Source organism: Enoplosus armatus, chromosome 3, assembly GCF_043641665.1.
Source record: "Enoplosus armatus isolate fEnoArm2 chromosome 3, fEnoArm2.hap1, whole genome shotgun sequence".
NCBI lineage: Eukaryota > Metazoa > Chordata > Actinopteri > Centrarchiformes > Enoplosidae > Enoplosus > Enoplosus armatus.
Window position 1 is genome coordinate 26,682,444 of NC_092182.1, and position 19,214 is coordinate 26,701,657.

General features: G+C 42.4%; 2 protein-coding genes across 2 annotated transcripts in view; both read right to left on the reverse strand.

Annotated features, from left to right (window-relative positions):
- Positions 1 to 940: 940 nt before the first annotated feature.
- On the reverse strand, positions 941 to 14,389 carry LOC139283389 (sphingomyelin phosphodiesterase 4-like). The gene is made up of 20 exons (XM_070903387.1): positions 14,324 to 14,389; positions 13,928 to 14,018; positions 13,553 to 13,639; positions 12,522 to 12,658; positions 12,320 to 12,395; positions 11,575 to 11,683; positions 11,072 to 11,124; positions 10,668 to 10,819; positions 10,435 to 10,567; positions 9,965 to 10,036; positions 7,108 to 7,197; positions 5,388 to 5,536; positions 5,026 to 5,116; positions 4,613 to 4,710; positions 4,209 to 4,372; positions 3,572 to 3,777; positions 3,241 to 3,471; positions 2,475 to 2,606; positions 2,261 to 2,389; positions 941 to 2,130 (listed from the first exon to the last, which is right to left on the reverse strand). The coding sequence occupies exons 2-20, from the start codon at positions 13,964 to 13,966 to the stop codon at positions 1,810 to 1,812; spliced, it is 2,469 nt and encodes an 822-aa protein (XP_070759488.1). The 5' UTR covers positions 13,967 to 14,018; positions 14,324 to 14,389; the 3' UTR covers positions 941 to 1,809.
- Positions 14,390 to 16,818: 2,429 nt separating this feature from the next.
- The window catches only part of LOC139283361 (semaphorin-3D-like), a gene marked incomplete at its 5' end in the record, with an annotated part of 37,847 nt that continues 35,451 nt past the window's right edge, over positions 16,819 to 19,214 (reverse strand). The window contains 3 exons of the mRNA XM_070903359.1: positions 16,819 to 17,392; positions 17,651 to 17,808; positions 18,647 to 18,711. Coding sequence (XP_070759460.1) covers positions 16,880 to 17,392; positions 17,651 to 17,808; positions 18,647 to 18,711 — 736 coding nt within the window. The remainder of the gene's footprint in view (positions 17,393 to 17,650; positions 17,809 to 18,646; positions 18,712 to 19,214) is intronic.

The window sequence follows — 19,214 nt, forward strand, 5'->3', positions numbered from 1 at the left end:
AGCTCAGCGAGGAGAGGAAGCAGCAGCATGTTGACAGCACGGTCGCCTCATGTCAGAGACGCAAACAGCTTCAGCTAGCGAGTTCTGTCCGTTTGAAACGTCACCCTCACCTGGAGACGCGCGTCCTCTGCGGCGGGTTCTCACTTCGGCTCGTCGTTGGCAGAAATTCCGCAAAATTTGCCGTAAAGGAGCAAATGAAAGAGCGCTGACATGAAGAAGAAAAAAAAAAGTTTCACGTTTATTTTCAAACTTCTCCCGGCGGCCGCGCGCTACGTCACCGAATGACAGTCGACGTTAGATGACGAAAGACGGCGAACCTCCTGATGGGATTTGTAGTTTTTTTTAGTTTGTTCTAGCTTATGTACTACAAATCTCTTTTCTACATGTAACAGCAATTTATTATAACACATTAGTGTCTAAAATCAAATCCAGTATTTTCACTTAACTCAAGGTCCACTTACTATCACTTATAACCACAGGTCACTGTCTTCTTCAGAAGATGGAGTTTGGGATGTGGTTGAAAAAGTGGCTCTTCAGTTAGGATTTTTTTGTTTAGTTTTTTGGATCAAACTACTTTTCCTAAAGTCAACAATGAACTATAAGTACAGTTTCATCTGACAAGTAGGTCACTGAAATATCAAGACTCATGGCCTAATGTGACACAACAGTAATAAAATCACACTCTGTTGTTGGTTGAATAATTGTAAATTGCTGCTATGTGGAGAGCTACATGCTGTATTACTCACAATATATATTCAACTTTTATTTACCTCTTCAGAACAGTTTATGTATGAGATCCTTAAAATGCAGAGTATCAATATCTGCAATAATTAATGGTAGGTCCCTTGCATACCTCCAATTTAGTTTCAAATATTTGTCTTTCATTGTGTATGAGATTGGCACACTTCCCGTCAATGAATTAGGCAGAAATAACTACAAACAAGTGCAAACAGTTTATTGAGTTTCTTGGACAGAAATGGGTTCTGCTTTCACAGAGAAAAATAGTCCGTTTATTCCATCAGCGCATTTTGAATGTTTTGGCGTGCACCTGTTTTCAGATGCTTGTTGAAAAATGAATTTCCCTCCAAACAGAGCAGCAACACTTTATTTACAGCCACATTTAAAACAGTCAACAGTCATATCAAAAGCAAGAACCACAGAGCTGCCAGTCTACTGCCAACAAGGTTCCTACACGGCCCACTTCAAAATGCTGTCCCTTTAGAAAGTCCTGGATATCGGAAGATTTGGTTCAATGTTCAGACATAAACCACTCACACTACTGTACACCATCTCACTCTGGACCTCATGAGAATAACAGGATTATTCCTTACCCATGGACTCTGGCTCTGATCTCTGACTTCGCTGCAGCAGGTGGCAAACTGAACTATTTCTCTACAGGGATCCATGTTGATTAGTCAATTAATCAATTAGTCGATCGACAGACACTCTATTGGCAAATACTTTGATAATTGATTCATCGTTTTAAGTAATCTTTTAAGTGAACGATCCAAACATGTTCTTGTTGAAGCTTCTCAAATGTGCTGCTTTTCGTCTTTACATAATAGTAAATTTAATATTTTGGGGTGCTGCTTGGACTTTGGGCTTTAGGACATTTTTAAGCAGTTTTCTGATGTTATATAGGCCAAACAATTAATCCATTTTCAAAATAATGGTTAGTTGCAGCCCTGAACCAATAACATACTACATTATCCATCACACGTTGCATGGGACCACTCAACACTTCACACATTTTTTGCAAAACATTCATTATGTGTATTTTTCCAGACATGTAGGAACCCTGTAACTCAGCTAGTGTGTTTTCAGTTTGTCTCCAACCAGCGTCATCAAAAGTCCGTACAGGAATCCCCCTGCGAGGATGAGCAGGGTGCTGGATATGGGGCCGAACGACAGGAGGGCTCCAATTGCGTAGAAGAGCAGCAGCAGCAGTATCGTCCTGTAGCTGGCCAGCAGGCGCAGGCTCAGCCTCGGCTGGTGCTTGCTCTCCAACGTCTGCCGGGATGTCGGGCTCTGCTTTAGTTTTGTGGCTAAACTTGGATCCGTCAAGTAGCGACGACCCAGGCGACCCAGGAAGTCTGGACGTGAGCAGAGCGCATTCATGTGCCCTCCGAACTGTGGGAGGACATCAGCAGGGTTAACTTACTGAGAGGTTTAGTCTGTGTTTGAATTACTCGTCACAACTAAGGCAGTATCATAAATGTTATTATAACGTATCTGGCAGCTACCTCCAGACACCACTTACCCTCTCGTTAACCAGAGAAGAGATCCTGTAGAAAAGCCTGACCAGCAGGGCGTTCTCATAGCTCCTTATGGGCTGGAGCTCCGGGTCTCCTTGATACTGAATATCAAACCTGCGCAGTCCATTTATGATCTGCACCAAAAGACACACACACACACAGTCAGGGTTTTAGTCTTTGCCTCGTGGCCCACAGCTGTAATGCATTGGAAATACTAACCTGCCTCCTGCCCAGGTCGGTCAGAACAAGTCCGTTCTCTCCCTGGGTGCAGTCTGGCAGCTGCTTGCAGTTGCCATCCTCCTGGGAAGAACCCAGGTTGGATATAAGCTGACTCAGCTGCCCTTGGTTCAGCTACAAAACAAAGAAACATACAATTAACCAGGATGTTTTTACATGCACGAGTAAGTTCCTCTGAATGTGCAGCACTTTCTGTTGGCATTGGCAATAACAACACATGAAATGTGCAGTATATACTCAATAATGTCATATACTATGTATGTATCAGTCTTAGGTTACAAGATTTAGGGATCAAGACAAGTCTACTTCTGTTAAAAGCTTTTGGGTTTTAGAACATCAAGAAAACTCACTGGATTTGGACTAAAGAAAGTAATCCTGAGAAGTTTTCAAAATGCCATAAGGATTTGTTTATCAAATGGTTAGCCATGCTAGCAGCATGATGGTTATTCTGGCCTGACGGTCGTCCACCACTTTGGTCCGGACTGAAATACAACTATTGGATGGAAGGCCATGAAATTTGGTTCAGACATTCATGTTCCCCTCAGGATGAAGTATAGTAACTTAACAGGTCAAAATTTCAATTTGTCCAATACTTTGCTTTATGACCAAATACCTGAAAGTTTATGATATCCCAATATAATACATGTAAATAGAAGGATTAGATATATAAAAATAAAAATATATATGTCAATAAAACAACCTTGAATGTTTACTGGGAGGAAATAAAACACAGTCAAAGCAATCTGACCTTGAAGATCTGACACAAGTTCTCCAAAGCTCTCTCCAGGAATTCGTGGGTCTTTTTCAGACATTCCCCGCTCTCCTCTGGCTCGGCCCCGGAGAAGGTGTTGTTGAGGTCAGGAGAGCCCATCCCAAACCAGGACAGGAACGAGTTATTAGCCGCCACCTCATTGGAGTGATCCGATATCCTCTTGGCTGTCTGTCTGGCTTGTGCAATTATCTGGATTAACTTCATGATCTGCAAAATGAACAAAATATAGACTTAGAAAATAAGTCTATATATACGTTTATAAATATAGACAAAATATAGAAAAATCCTACACGAGGACTAAACTTACTGCTCCTCTGAGCTCTGTGCCGAACATCTGTTTGTACTGGCAGTCCTGGCCTTCCAAAGAATACACGTGGCTCTTCACCCTGAACACCATGTCTGTCATCACCCGTTGCCGTGACGACAGGTAGCTGCCTCCTTGGCTCGGCGTCAGGTAGCCGCGGGGTTGGCGGTGGTGGAGGACGTGCTCTGGTTCCAGAAACAACTGCTCTCCTGGTGAGAAACGTTTGGTTTAGTTTGTTTGTATATACCAGACATACTTTCCCTTTTATTGTCAGAGTGACCCGAAAGTCAAAAGTTATTCAAATGTATTTTCATTATGGATTAATCTGCAGATTACATTCTCTATAATAACTGAAGGTGACGTCTTCAGATCAGTTTTTTGAGCGACCAACAGACCCAAACCCGAAGAAGTTTGTGCATTTTGTGTTGAGCTCAGAGCTGTGTTGTAAGTTGATCTCATTTAATCGTAGGTTGAGTTGGTTGGCGTATAAAACATTTATAGTTCTTTAAAGAACTATTTCATATCATATAAAGAACAAGGGATTATTCTCACAATACTTCAAAACACGGATAAATCGATTGATCGTCTGTGACAACATGTCTTCACCTCATGTCCGTGTTGTTTGCATTTCTGTCCTCACCTTTCTGGATCATGTCAGCAAGGTTTGGCTGAGCGAAGACTTTGGCCACCCTGAAGACCATCAGTGCATTTTTGGCATTAACCAGATCTGTCCTCACGGTTCTGTTCAAAAACACCTGGAAGAGCTTCGTGTACATGAGCAGGTTCTCCTGAACAAACGACTCCCTGTAAAAGAGCAAGTTAACATCACATCCAAAGTGACTACAGTCACTCGTCACCTGCATCTCCTCTAGTACAGCATAACCACAACAATCACCCTGCTGACCAACACAGGTAATAACACCAATTACTGTGTATTTTTAATTATATTCCATTCGTGAGGACAACTCTCCAGAAAAAGACTTGATGTTCACTGCATCTTGGATCAGATGTTCCTGAATTTAAGCCAAAAGACATCAGACTCACCATTTGTCAGGCACTGTTCTGTTTTGGTCTGGCTGAGAATTGGTCTTCTCCCCTGTGTATCTCCACGGCTGGATGTAGCTCAGCCATGTCTCCAACACCTGAACACAGAGATGATGCACTCTCTCAACAATGAACTAAAAGCTAAAACAGTGTGTGTTTCTACAGCTTTATAGCTGAAATAAACCCTCTCACTCCTTACCCCAGGCGGCTTGGTGCGATAATTGAGAAACTCTTAATTCAGTGTGAAATGGTGCATCAACTAAATGGCTAAAGGGGGAAAAAAGAAGGAACCCTGCTGGAAAGGTCTAAGCAGAGATGAAGCACCACTGAACACAAGCTGGGAGCTGTTGAACATGGCAGCTCCCAGGTTAGAAATATAAATATAAATAAGTATTTATTTTGGTGAGACCCACCGCTCTGAAAGAGGCGTCTAGGGGCCAGTGACCGAAGCAATGCTGGAGAAACAGGTACAGTTTCTGTTGCACAAAACGCTGCACCACCACCCTGTAGGCAAGAAGAAAACACAATATGTACACAGAATTAAATCAGAGCCATTCATTCATTTGAATCCCATTTAAAATTTAAAATAGTTTTCCTAATATTGTGAGAACTGGTAGGCAGAGGCAAGTTAGTTTAGCACCTGAAGTCAGAGTAAAAACAAGAGACAGGCAACAAGTACAGCTCCGCTTTTCTTGACGCTGTCAGCAGATCATAACATGGTGTCAAACATGAAGTAAGACCTGCAGCATTCACACAGAGTCTGACAGTAGCTGACCTCTTGAACTCCTCCAGCGGGCTGGTGTGCGAGTGGGCTGAGGGTGAGGAGGACAGCTGCTCGGGCTTCAGGCTGCTGGAGAAGGCATGCAGATGTTTCACCAGGAGACGCACCACCAGCACGTGCTCCTCTGTCGGGCTGAAGGGCTCCTGAAAAGGCAACCGGTCACAAAAGTGCTGCACAAATCCATGACAGCCAATCAGCTCCCAGTTTCCAAAGCAGCCAATCATAATGCATCCCAGTCCAAAAGCAGCCAGACAATCACCAAAGGCTAAGAGCATTTTCTATTTTATAGAGTACAGAGGTCTCACGCCCATTAATCATTTAGTTTTTCCAGTGTTACTGGGAGTGACTGAGTCTGGAGTCTGTTCTGGTTTTAACGTAAGTGGCAGAGAGCAAATGGCTGCGTCACCTGTGTGGGTGCTTCTGTCTGATTTTGGTCCCAAAATCCAAAATCGATGGTGACTGACCTGCTGCTGACGGCGGTTTCATCTGAGCACGCTAACCGTGTTAAATCTGGTGCTCAATAAGATCATTTCATCGTCATCTTTCCTTCAACTCACCTCTGTGACCACTTCATTCAAATGTATCCCAACAATAATAATAAATGTTTTTCTCATCCCAAGTCGAGGTTGTAAAACTGTTTAAGATATAAACATGTAAGTATCAAATTGCACTTTAATAAATGACACTCTGGGAAACAGAATGAAAGGTGGGACCTCAGTGCTCCATTAACTGCTTACAGCAAAGCTGCTTTGCTAAAAGGATGCAATGATTCTCTTATAGACAATGATAGGAAACACAAACATTATGAATTAAACATCATTTATACTGAATTTATTTTATGAATGGCATGTAAGATAAAGATAGTTCAAAATGTAGTAGTATCTTTTGCTTTGCACAGAGTAATAGTGTCAATAGAAAGACATATTTATCAACCACATGAACATGTAAAGCAGCAAAGCACAACCGACTTAGTGTAAAAGCATGCCTGTAACAAACAAACAGCAAACGAGAACCAGCAGCTCCAAAGCTTCATTCCACCATTACTTTTCCTGTCAAGGATACTTCTCTGCAGAAATTCACAATTTACAGTCAGACTGGGGGGGTCTCATAGAGGAAACAAAAGAGCAAGATTTTGGGAGACTATTAAAGCAGAAGGATTTTCTGTTAAACTGTTGACAGCGGTCCATCGTAGAGGACAGGCCTCGTAACGTCTCTGGTTTCTCAAACACTGCTGCTTGTGGATCCTGATATGAAAAGATTGACCCTCTTTCAGCCTAAAGTCATTAAACGGCCACATTTTAAAGTCAAGCTCGTTGAAGCGGGAGCTGATCCCTGACCGAAGGGCGAAAAAAGAGACCAACATGAATAAGGAACTTCTGCCATTTAATAAGGCTGAATTGTCTTTCATCAGTTGGGTTGTGGGTGACAATATGTTGTGCATTGCAATTCAACAATCACTTGCATCTTTTTATGAGCCAACCTGTTTTTTTTAGAAAAGCTTTAACCATGCACATAATGACTACTTGGAAGAATAAAACAGGCAACCTAATCAGCCGAAGCTGATGTCTGCCAGCATCAGGCTGGTGAGTGGAGGGACAATGTCTCACCGTGGTTGTCAATGTGAGAGAAGTACCCTTGACTGTGACCGTAACTGACTGAGGTTTACCTCCAGGAGGCCCCAGAGGGGCGGGGGTGAATGAAAAGGTATAAGTACTTGGTAGGTGTGGAGGGTCCCAGAGCCTGGTGGGGCGTGGGGTTGGCACGGCATGCTGGACATACTGAGGCGATACTGCAGCAGCGCCAGCTGTTCAACCGTAACCACCAGGGGGGAGAGGAAGATGAGTAAGAGGAAAGACAACAACAAAGGGTGGAGGAGGAACAGCGAAGAGAGAGGAAGGGGGAGAGTCACAATAAGGGAGGATGAGGAAGAGGAGGAAGGAGAAGAAAAGGTGGCAGGAGGAAGGTACACATGTGAAAAGGAGGCAGCAAAAAGGAGAGTGCAACCAGACAGAAACAATTCAAACGTTCAGGAGGAAAAGAGCAGAAAACAGGGGAGGAGACAAACAAAAATAAAATATTGACTGTGGGAACACAAAGCTGTAACTGCCGGGGACGACACAGAGACCTGGTCTACACTCCAGACAAAGAGGACTACATGGATGTAGGGATGGGAATCCTTTCACACAACATCAAACTGGTATATTTGTCAAATATAGTTTTTCTATTAACACATTAATATAAATTTTTGACGTAGCTGTATGATGTACACAGAGCGACTGGACTGCTACATCCACATGTTTCTAAATAAAAAAGATACAGAAAAGAGTGTGGTGTTTTACAGCAGGTCACCATATATTCCAGATGTTAACTTTTAGATAGAATCTTGCATACCAGTTTTAATAATTCCCATCCCTAATATTTAACATTATTAACAGAGTGAACTCCAAACTGTAAGATTTTGTTTTGTGCCAATAAAACTGTCAAAATAATCAACAGTGCCCAACTGTGTTAACAGAGGCACAACATACAGGAAAATGTGTGTTTTGTGGTCTGGTAGTCCACATTAAACACATCACATCTTATACACTAAAAAAAAAATCGAATTAATATTTGACAGCATCCAATATACACCGTAGATCTGAGAACATCTCAGCCCGTTAGTTTAGGTCGTCCACACTGAAATCAAAATGACCAAAATCTTGCTGTTTAAGTCCACTCTTAACACAATGGACACTCAACACAACACAACACAACACAGTAACTCACTCTGTGGTTAATATATTTTAAGGGGTGAGTATTTAGCACAGGGAGGTACACTTGACAACAGCAATTTATGATGCAGGTCATTGGTCAGCATGTTACACGAGGAGGTGAAAGGTTGTTTTCACTGTTTCCAACGCAGCCTTATGGAGCAGTACTTGAATACCTGATACAGATAATTAATCAGCAACTATTTTGATATGTGATTCATCGTTTAAGTCATTTTTTTAATTAATAATGAAAATAACTGTTAGTTGCAGTCCTAATCTAATCAAGCAATAAGCACTCCACTACTTTAGATTTTGAAGTAACAACACACAACAATACTGCCACATAAATACTGAGGAAACAGGGTTGTTGGGTGTATAAGCAAGTGTGTGCTGCATCACACTAACCATGCAATCTATATGGCCGAGGGTCAAAGCGTGTGTAGCTTAGTCTACATACTGTATGTCTGATGCAGGAAAAGGAACAAACAACACCAGCATAAAGTCTCACTGTGATCGCTTTTGATGGGTGGGAAACTGAACCTACAGTATATCAAATATTACATAAACACGTGGCCACCATAACATATTCAGAATGGGAAATGTATTCGATGTACTGCAGCTGTAACAGGTGGACACCTTTCGAGCAACCCGCTGGATGCTTCAAGAACATTCTGCAGTGCTGCTGTTTAATAAGTGCACCTTCAACTCAAGGCTCAAGGAACCGAATCATCCTGCAGTTTCATCTGTTTGTTTACAGATTTGAGACTGACTTTCACTGCGGTTATGCTGCCTTCTAAAGAAAGAAGCTGAGTGTGATGGCAGATTATCTGGGAGGTGAGAGTGCTGCATGATCCGCGTGCAACAACAGCAGACCTGATAGGAAACAGGATGGACATTTATTCAAGGGCATCTCCACAGGCCAGAACTGCGTCAAACTTCTCAAAGTTAAATTCTGCTGAGGTTCCTGAGATAGGAAATATCACTACAGGCAGTAGTGTGGAGCATCTCTGCTTGGAGATCCTTGACATGAAAATGTCTGATGACCCCTGCAGTGAAGGAGACCCTCTACAGACTCCCCAGAAACCTTCACCGCGTTGTGGCTTTATGTTGGTGTTTCACGTGCAACCACACACAGAACGTATTAACACAACAAACACCTGGTGACGTGGACATGCCAGCATGCAGAGGACGTGAAAGGAAGCAAAAGCACTACTACCGGGAACACATGCCAAATTCCTTAATGCAGTAGCTTTACTCTGCAGCTACTCATAGCTGTACATTCTAAACAGGATTTTAAAAACACATTTCAAATACAACCCAGCTAATGTGATGCTTCTAAAGCGGGGGACAGGGACGCCTGCTGTGAGTTCACACGGCAAGCAACTCAAGAAAACTTCTGATTCATGTCTCTTTGTTTTTCAGTGCAGCCAACAGGAAACGATGTGCAACTGGAGAGTAGAAATGTGGCTGCTTGCAGTGTGAACACAGAGTTATGGGTGAAGCTGTCCTTCAATAGCGATAAACAACACATTCTTACCTAAAACATGAAAACTATCTTCTTTTTTTTTTTATGGACAACTTCACCCGAGCCGGCTCAGGGTGTTCTTTGTATTTACCAGCCACAGCAGCTTGAATATCTTAAAACTGAGCTCACACAATTATACAAAACGTGGTTTCAGAGTGGGACCTGCTAACCCTGGGCTTGCTCCGAGATGGGACAGAGATGGTGGGTGGAGGTGTAGGGGGGGCAGGGGGGGTTGTGGTCAGCCAGTCAACAGCCAGCTGTGCAACGCTGCAGTGCGGGGGGGGGGGGTCTCTTACCTTCACCTGTGGAGACTGCAGCTTCTGGTACATTTCCAAGGAGTAGTGATGAAGCCAGATCTCCACAAACATCTTAGGACCAACACAGACACAGACACACACACACACACACACACACACACACACACACACACACACACACACACACACACACAGACACACACACACACATTTAGCCTTAATTACATACAGTTCAAACACTAAAACCAGAATCTGTTAAAACACATATTTCATTCAACTGATATTATTGAATCAGTTTATTGTCAACTGATTTTTTTTTGTTGAGGGTTTTCTTTTTTCAGATTCTGAACTACAAAACATATCTAAAACGTTTCACTTTGAGAACATTTTGTTGCTCCCAGACACAAAACCCCAAGTCATTCCATTTATAAATACTTTCACTGCACTGACAAATGTTAACCCTCTGTATACGGGAAGCGCAGTAACCCACAGCTTGATTTGTGTCCTACCTGTAACAGCGCTTCAGACCTCCAGATTTCCTGGGCTGCGGGGTCTGCGTTGACTGAGGGCTGATGGAATATGTGATGTTTCAGGAGACTGGGGCTGTGAACGCCATAACCAGCAAAAGAAACACTTGAGGATCTGTTGAGTTTAAGGTAGGAAGAGAGAATTAGAACACATCATCACATCTTCAGACTGATTTGACTCCAACAGGTTTATTAAACCTTCTTGCTGTAAATACCTTGGTGAAGGCGCAGTGACAGAACCTCTGGAGTCAGAGAAAGGGGAAGGGGGTACACTTCCTTCACTGGGGAGGAAGTATTTGAGGTAAGTGTCCACTAACACAAAGTAGGCACTGTCAGTGGAGCTTCCATGTTGGCCTTGAGGGTAGTTCTGAAAACAGATTACTGATCAGTTCTCCCTGTGAGAAATAATATGACAGCTGGTTGTGCTCATTCCTGAGACAACAGCCAGGCACCACTTCATTACTACATCAAGTTATTTCTAATTTTCTGTATAAAGCATAAAAGGTCAGTCAGCTTTGTATGAAGGAGCAAAAAAAAAAAAAAAACCTTTAGCAGCCCACAACTTCAGTGGACAACGAAGACTTATCTTCACAAAGTATCAGTGATGGTACAAACTCACCTTTGGCGTGATGAGACAGTAGGCAAAGTTGAACATGAAGAATTCAAATGGATCTGAAGAACGTTAAGGAATATCTTAACTGCACTAAAGCCCGTCTGTTGTACCGCAGAAATCTGGCAACCATATTGATAATTGATTGCCACATATTCTCAAGTTCCAGCTTGCTGCTTTTCTTTGTCATATATGCCAGTAAACCGAAGACCTTTGGGGTAAAACAACGGCTGTGGGAGGTTGTGATGGGCATTTTTTGACATTTCATGGACGAAATGATTGATCAAAACATTATTTGCAGATTAACTGACAATGAAAATAGTCATTAGTTGTAGTTCAACAACTGATAAATAATAGTAGTATACTGAGATGACACAAAACAGCTCTTATTATTAGTTATTAACCTGCACATGGTTTAGTTTTCTAATAAATGCTCGACTCGTCGTGGGCAGTCCCTCACTAACACCATACAGAGAACCCAGACAGGGCAGTGTTTGTGTTGGGAAGGATACTGAGAGCAAGGTTCAGAGTCAGCAGACCAGACAGCGGCAACTGCAGCTTGTTGTGGAAGAGCGGACAGTCGGGGAGAACCCCCTCCTGGATGCAGGCCTTCACAGGACCCTTCAAGACACACCAAGGATGAGAATTCAAGCCACAATGTTAAACAGTGAAACAAGCTATGGCTGACATTTTGAACGTTGCACATTATCAACATAAGCACACACAAAGGTAAAAATCACAGATCAGTTTTCCCACCTCATTCACTCGGTGGCTGCGATGCACCACACCTGAACAGCACACTATTTCCTAATTGATCACTATTTATCGTCATTCTGTCGCTCAAACTGCACTGTCACGTCACAGTGGTGTTTTCTGTAAACACTCTGCAGGAGACATCTAGCTTAGCAGTTCAGTTTGGGTTTGAGAACAAAGTAAAGACACATGCACAGGTGAAGTGGTGAACTTCTGCTTGACACGTGTGTTAAGTCAGACATGACGAAGCATCGGCCACCAAGAATTATTAGATGCTTAAAGAGGGCTCTGTGTGTGTGGAGAAACTCAATATCGTGAAATATCATCAAACATTCATGGCAGATGGGATGCCAGCTCTAAAATAACTGTTTAAGAGATTTAAAAAGCTGTTCTCTCTCTCTCACACACACACACACACACACACACCTAGTGGAAACAAGTGATGTAGAAAGTATCACTAAGTGCAGCTAATGATGCAAAACCTTAAGAGACAAATGTTCCTACCGGGAGATAATTGACAGGTATTTCATATTTGTATTCTTCTGCTTGCAGTTTATAGACGAGCTTCATCATTGGCCCACTGAGAACAAAATAAGATAAGAAGAAGAACAACGTTTCACTTCATTCTTTAAACAATAAGCAAAATGACGCTTGGCTGATGTGAACACGTTTTGCTGAGATCGTACAGAGAAGACACTTTAACTACCTGGGGTTTAGAAACTCCAAGACAATGTTGAACTCATTGCTCCGTGAATGCAGGAGTCGCAGGTTCCAGCCAGCGATGATGCCGTCCAGACTGCCAAACACACTCTCCACCAGCCAGGGGAAAATCAAGTGCAGCTCCTAAAGGGAATCACACACACACACACACACACACTGTACAGCTGTTTCAATGCATTTTTTAAAACGACAGGAGCCTCTGACTTCTAGGAGGTAAGACATGATATAAGAGACAGTAAAAAAAAAAAAAAAAAGCTCCAACAGCTGCTCTCAAACACAACTTCAGCTGTCCACAGTGACGATTCCACCTTTGATCTTGGATTCGTGCATCTCTTTCTGGATGCAAACTACAAATTCACTTTCAACAGAAAGTGCGACTCAGAAGTCACAGCACTGACAGCTGTCTCCTCGTACTACAAGCAATAGCCATAAAAGGTTAGGTCAGCCCTGCCCTGCTGCATCCAGTCAAGAGACCAACAGCTGACTGAGTCTGTTGTGAGTACAAATCCAATGATTGTCTTTTCCAAATATTTCTAGCCGACAAGCTGCTTGTTCAAACACTTTGTGGAGACTAACAAGAATGGCACTTCACAGTACAGTGTTCATAACACAGCTGCTATACAGTACATAGTCAATTATAGTTAAACTGCGCTGGGACTGCGTGTGTTGTTTCGGCATACACGTATGACCATTAGTCAAAAAACAAGCAGGTCTTTAAATATCATAGTAAAATTTCAGCAGTCATTTTTACACAACAGCATCTAGTGCACCAATCAATCAATCAATTCTAATAACATGAATAATACGTTTGGCATGACGTGACATGAATAAGCTTGTGACTTTCACCGTGTAGGCGTTAATGATGCAATAACTATCACAATCAATGCTGCCCATATGCAATTTCTATCTTCATCTTACAGCCTCACAGTGATCAGTCATTTCAGCAGATATGGCTGTCAGAAGTTCATCCCCATCCACAACATATAGACAGGACAGAGGCGGGAGGGTCCACAGTACCTTCGCAGGATATTCATCAATGATCTTCACCAGATCTTGGCACCGCTGGAGGAGAGGCTTGATGGTCGAATCAGCCTTAAGATTGGCCTGGAGCAACATCACAACACATGAACGAGCACATTTCGTGAGTCACAGAGACAAGAGACTAGATTAGCTGCTGTCATGCTGTCATTCTGAGGGACAACTCAGCTGTCATCGGGCACTACTCAGAAGGAAGACTAAAACAACAGTTAAATACTAAAACCAGCTGAAGGTATTTGCTGTATGAACGTGCAAGAATCAGAGCTGGATGCGATTTCGTCATCACCACCAGGGGTCATTCATCATGATTCTCGACTAGAAAAAGTAAACAAGAGACTGTTAAAAGAGACTCACCAGCAGGAAACTGGGCTGTTGCAATGTTGGAGCAGCCATGGAGGACCCTTATGTTTGTTTTTTCCCTATGTACAGTCCACTCGGATCCTACCTGCAGGAGGTAAACACGCACAAAAGTTTTTTTTATTTGCTCAGTTGGAGTTAGCTGGCGACATAAACTAGCCTAGCATTACTTTGTTAGCGCCTTCAGCATAAAACAAACGTGCCGATCATTGAAACGAGAGGATGCTGTGGAAACAGGATGATAACTGTGTGTACTGTTCATCCGACAACAATGTCTTCCATTGACAGGGAAACTCAGTAGGCAGACAGGCAGACAGTCAGTCAATGAACCACGTAAGTTAACGTTAGCATGAGCGGGCTAGCTAGCGATAAGTAACTAACGTCATAACTTACTTAGCTAGCAAAGATTCCTAAACTGACAGCAGCAGCCGTGAAGTCAGCAAATGAACCACGAAGATGGAGCAAACTTTAACGCTTCTTTACCTTCGCCGCTGACACTAATTCAAGATTTCGACTACTTTCCCATCAACCGCGTTTCAAAATGTGGGCCAGTGAAGAATTGACTGGCCCCCATGCAGGCGCTGACGTCTTCTTCTGTGGTGTTTAGGCGGGTAGTCATGTTGCTGCACATTACTGCCACCTTCTGGAGCTACTGATATCCTCCAATATACATTTCCACTGTAGATCCGTTCCCTCGGGTCCTGTTCTCAACAACAACAACAACAACAACAATAATAATAATAATGCTCTGCCTTGTCCACTACCTCTATAATTAATTAGCTCTTTTCTGTCTGTCTCTGCAGTAGCTCAGTAAATGTCCATCTCTCTGCCACATGTTTTCTGCACGTTGCTTTCCTGCAATGTGCAATGTGAGGTTCAAGTTATGCCACTAAGTTTGCCACTGTTGATTTATTTTCAGTTCAATAATAATCAAGGCAGGATTGCCAAACAGGCAAAGCGGGCAGCTTCCCTGGGGGCTCTAAAGGCTCCAGGACACAAGTTTGTAGTCATTTAACTGGTTGGTTTCTCTGGGCTAAAACACTGAACCCTTATCAGGTTAATCCAGCCCTGATACAGTATCTACATTTTCTATTTTAACTAATCCAGAATACCTGTATGGACTGTAGGGACCCACATGAATGTAACCTCTGTGTTTTTCCTTCAATGTATTGACAAGATTTTATATATTACATCCTAAAGATTACATGATGCACATGACTAAATACATGACAGAGCTGACGCTGAGTCAATTTGTGTTCAAGCCACTCCAACACAATCAAAGTGGCACACAGCAGAACTTCCTCTGACTTGGAACTACGATGGCCAGGTTACTGACTGCTTAAATCAAACAGTAAACACGTGTCTCAACTTAATTTGAACTCCAACTCTAATTAGTTTCTAATAACAATGATACAACATGGCATAATACAATAATAATCTGCAATAATAATGCAATAATGCATGTTATGCACTCTCACTGCAATTCGTTCTTCTCTCTGTTGCAGGAATACAAAGTAGTCTAATATTAATAGTAATAGCTTAGATATTACACTCAAAACAAATTGTGCATTATTCTGCCTTTGGAAAGTATTGTATTGCATGAAAAATGAAAACCCTTGAATGTTTTTATTTTTTTATTCTACATGTAAGTTCATTTTGTGGCTTATTCACATACAGTATAACACAATTTCATCACTCAGTTCTTGATCTCCAAGTAGAGTTGTGAAGTTTAAAAAAAGTTTTCCTTTTGCTTATGAGAAACACACAAGTTTATATAAACACAGAGAAAAAGTACTACGTTCTAGTATATGAAGAAAGAAAACTATCAAAAATAGAGTTCTTTAATATACATTGATGTGAATAATAATTATTAGTTACATGGCAGAATTAATAAGCTATACATAATGTATTTTCAAGCAAGGTCCATTTCATGTGTGCGTTCCCACTGAGGCCCATACTGAATCCATTAGGTGTGCACGAAGCCTGGATCTGATCTGTGTAGATCCGCATTACATCTCCAAACAAACATAAATACACGTCGAAAACATTACATGTTTTTGTTAAACACAGTTAAATGTGTAGCAGTAAACTGGGCAAACACTTGTTTAGTCTTCTGTCATTCATTTATGCTGTGTATGTATAATACACACACACATATATATATATGTGTGTGTGTATGTGTGTGTGTGTGTGTGTGTGTTTCTGCATTGTGTCTGAGATCCTGATACATCATAGTCTGATAAGGTTTTCTGCTTTAAGCCATTAGTCTCTCTCACACTACAAGTAGTGACTTGAAACTCATTTGAGTTAGCTTGAACTGTTTTTGGCATTGCTAAGCTAATTAGCTTAGTTGGCTAATTAGGATATTTTAGCAAAAGCAACAAATGTTATTGTTAAGGTTCAACTGGGAGCCACAACAAATGGCAGCTTGTACTTGACAGTTAATACGCTGACATTATGTTACCTGAAATATGATCAGCTGCATCTCGTCTACTGGTTTCTGTTCAGATGGACAGATTATACAGTATATTGTCAAACATGCAAGTTTAAATGTGTTACGCACCCGTAATACTTGGCACATTAGTGTGTTTGTCATGAGCTGATTTATCATTCAGACACCTGATGCCTCCATGCCAGTCTGAATTTCAAATAACATCTTCTATTTTAGCTGAAGCTATGTCCAAAACAATCATGAATATTGCTAATAATATAAATTCAGAGACAAAATAACTTTTTTCTACATGTCGGTGTTTTTGTTGTGTCTAAATATTCAGGATGAGGATATACTAATCTCTTTTTTTTTTTTTTTATTACTGTCAGTCTTTCATGGCAAATATAGTTATATAGCATTATTTGCTCAAAAAGCAAACATTGTTGATGAACCCTTTCCTTGTCCTCTGCATGTACAGGATCTGTTGTCCATAGGCAGTCTCTGTGTCCTGCAGCTGACTAGAGGGGAACTTCAGGAGGGTTGTTCCTCCTCACCCGGGCTTTCCTGCTCTCCTGCTTCAGCTTCAGAGTGCGGAGTTTCTGCTGCCGGCGTTTCTCGCGGTACCACAGCTGCTCACAGTACTCGTCCACGCTCAGACTGTTGGTCCCCACCATGTGCAGGTCTTTGTAGCTCCTCAGAGAGAGCTGCTGGGGATGCTGGGACAGCCACGAGTTCCTGTGTCCCGGCAGCGGAGGTGGCGGATGAGAGGCCCCTGATTGGCCGAGAAACCCAGCAACCCCTATCTTCCCGAGGACCGCGGGGCCCGGGTGGTTCGGGCTGTGGCTCTGCTGGTAGCGGGTTGGGTGGAGGCTGTCGTTGGGGATAATGTGAACACGGTATCGGGCCAGGACCTGGCTGTAGGAGTGCTCGTGGCTGGCGCAGGTGTAGAGGCCTGTGTCGGCCAGCTCCAGGCGTTGAACCAGCAACCCCCGCTTCATGTGAAGGGAGCGGTTGTCATCACTCTGAGGGAGCTAAGAGCAGAAGAGAGGGTGACGAAGTCATCTCACATGCACATTTAACACCACGAGTGAATGTGGCACGTTTTCCTTCATATTACAGCTGCACAGCAACAAAACTAGACAGCAGCCGCAGCATCTCTCTGACGAAGAGGGTTTGTCTGTTCGCTCACACAGAGGGTCATAGTCCTCTAGTTTGTTCGTGATATCTATATATATATATTTACTTCATTTGAACATAAATGTAAATATAGTCATAAAAAGGTTACTCACTTCTCTGCTGTCATGCGTCTGACCGAGAGTCTGCTGCCGGCTCTCTGTGTGCTGCACCGTCCACCTGAGCTCAGCCTGCGGCGAGCGAGGAACACACTCCAGGAACGTTGAATTTCCCTCCACGCCGTACACCAACTTCACCTCCACAGAGTCCGAATCTGACGGAGCAACACAGAAAAAAAGGGTGTGAAACTGAAAAAGGAGGGATTGTGAGAAAGGCGGTACTCAGCGTATCACTTTCTCTTGACACTTGTCATGCAGAGAAACGCTGAGCACAGACAGGAAGACATATTAACATTTTATCCTTTTCTTAATTGACATTACAGCCACCTATTTGGCTGGAAGCAGAGAAAACTGCAGTTGCACAGTACAACCCCTAGAGGGCGCCTTACTTCAGCAGAACACCGTGGTAAGAGAAGGTATTTTACTGTATATTCTCGGCCAGCACTGTATATTTTTTGTATTATGGTAGTTCAGCAATAGTACATGACTATTTTTGCTAAAAATAAAATTGAAAAACAGTGATAACAGATAACAATTGTCTTTTATACTAAGAGGAAATGATATAATACATGAGATCAGATGTCGAACTGCAGATTAAACTTCAAAAATACACGTCAATTTATATATTTGCAGTCACACTACATACTCAAAACCCGTTTAGCTTGAATATGTATTGGAGTACATCCTCGTACCATCATCTCACTGTTTGTGAGTCCATGAAATCAGGTTACTCTTTAAGTATTCGCTCACAGTCAAACACACTCAGAGATTTATGCAGATCTCTTATGGAGCCACCAGCCGAACAGCAGTCCCACTGTGAGGCTTTACAATCCATCCCCACAATCGCACTACGTCATCAATCACAGAGTGTACATGTAAGTGGACGTCCTCAGTTTCTAAGTACATACTGACCACACTGGCTGTTCATTATGTAACTGACGACAGGAAAGTCTTTAAAACACTTCATTCACATCAGACGGCGGAAATCCTTACCGTCCTCTGTGATTGGGCACTGACTCCAGGGGTCTCCGTACTTTATATCCTGTCTCCGTGCCCGCCTGACACACACACACACACACACACACACACACACACACACATTTAGATGTCTGTTGTGTATATGTTTGCAACTGTATGTATTGTGTTATCTTAGCAAGAAACCTTTTAACATCACTTTTGCTTTAATTTGAATTTTAATACTAATTCTATATTTATCTGACTATTATCAAACATCTTAGCGCACTTAACTTGTTTTATATCACCTCACTGTTTCATCATTATTATTGTCTGTACTGATGATGTGTGAAAACATAATGGAGGCTACAGTCTGTGAGTGAAGTGTGAGTGCGCACTAGTAGATAGTAGACTCATCAGTTAAACAGCAGCTGACAGCAGCAGATAGTGGAGGTGCCTTTAGATACAGCTGTGTAACAGCATTAAATCCTCCTCCTCACTGTTGATGCTGGGCTTCTGCCGGCTCCTCAGAGGAGAAAATATGAAGCCACTGCGATTATGAATGTGAAAACACGGAGCAAGAACAGGCTATGAAAATACAGAATGT

Excerpts from the sequence above, each read along its gene's own strand:
- LOC139283389 (XM_070903387.1), bottom strand. The coding sequence starts at position 13,966 with ATGGCTGCTCCAACATTGCAACAGCCCAGTTTCCTGCTG. Across the intron at positions 4,711-5,025 it reads TAGACGCCTCTTTCAGAGCG|GTGTTGGAGACATGGCTGAG; the intron begins GTGGGTCTCACC and ends CTCTGTGTTCAG. Across the intron at positions 3,778-4,208 it reads TGCTGACATGATCCAGAAAG|GAGAGCAGTTGTTTCTGGAA; the intron begins GTGAGGACAGAA and ends GTTTCTCACCAG.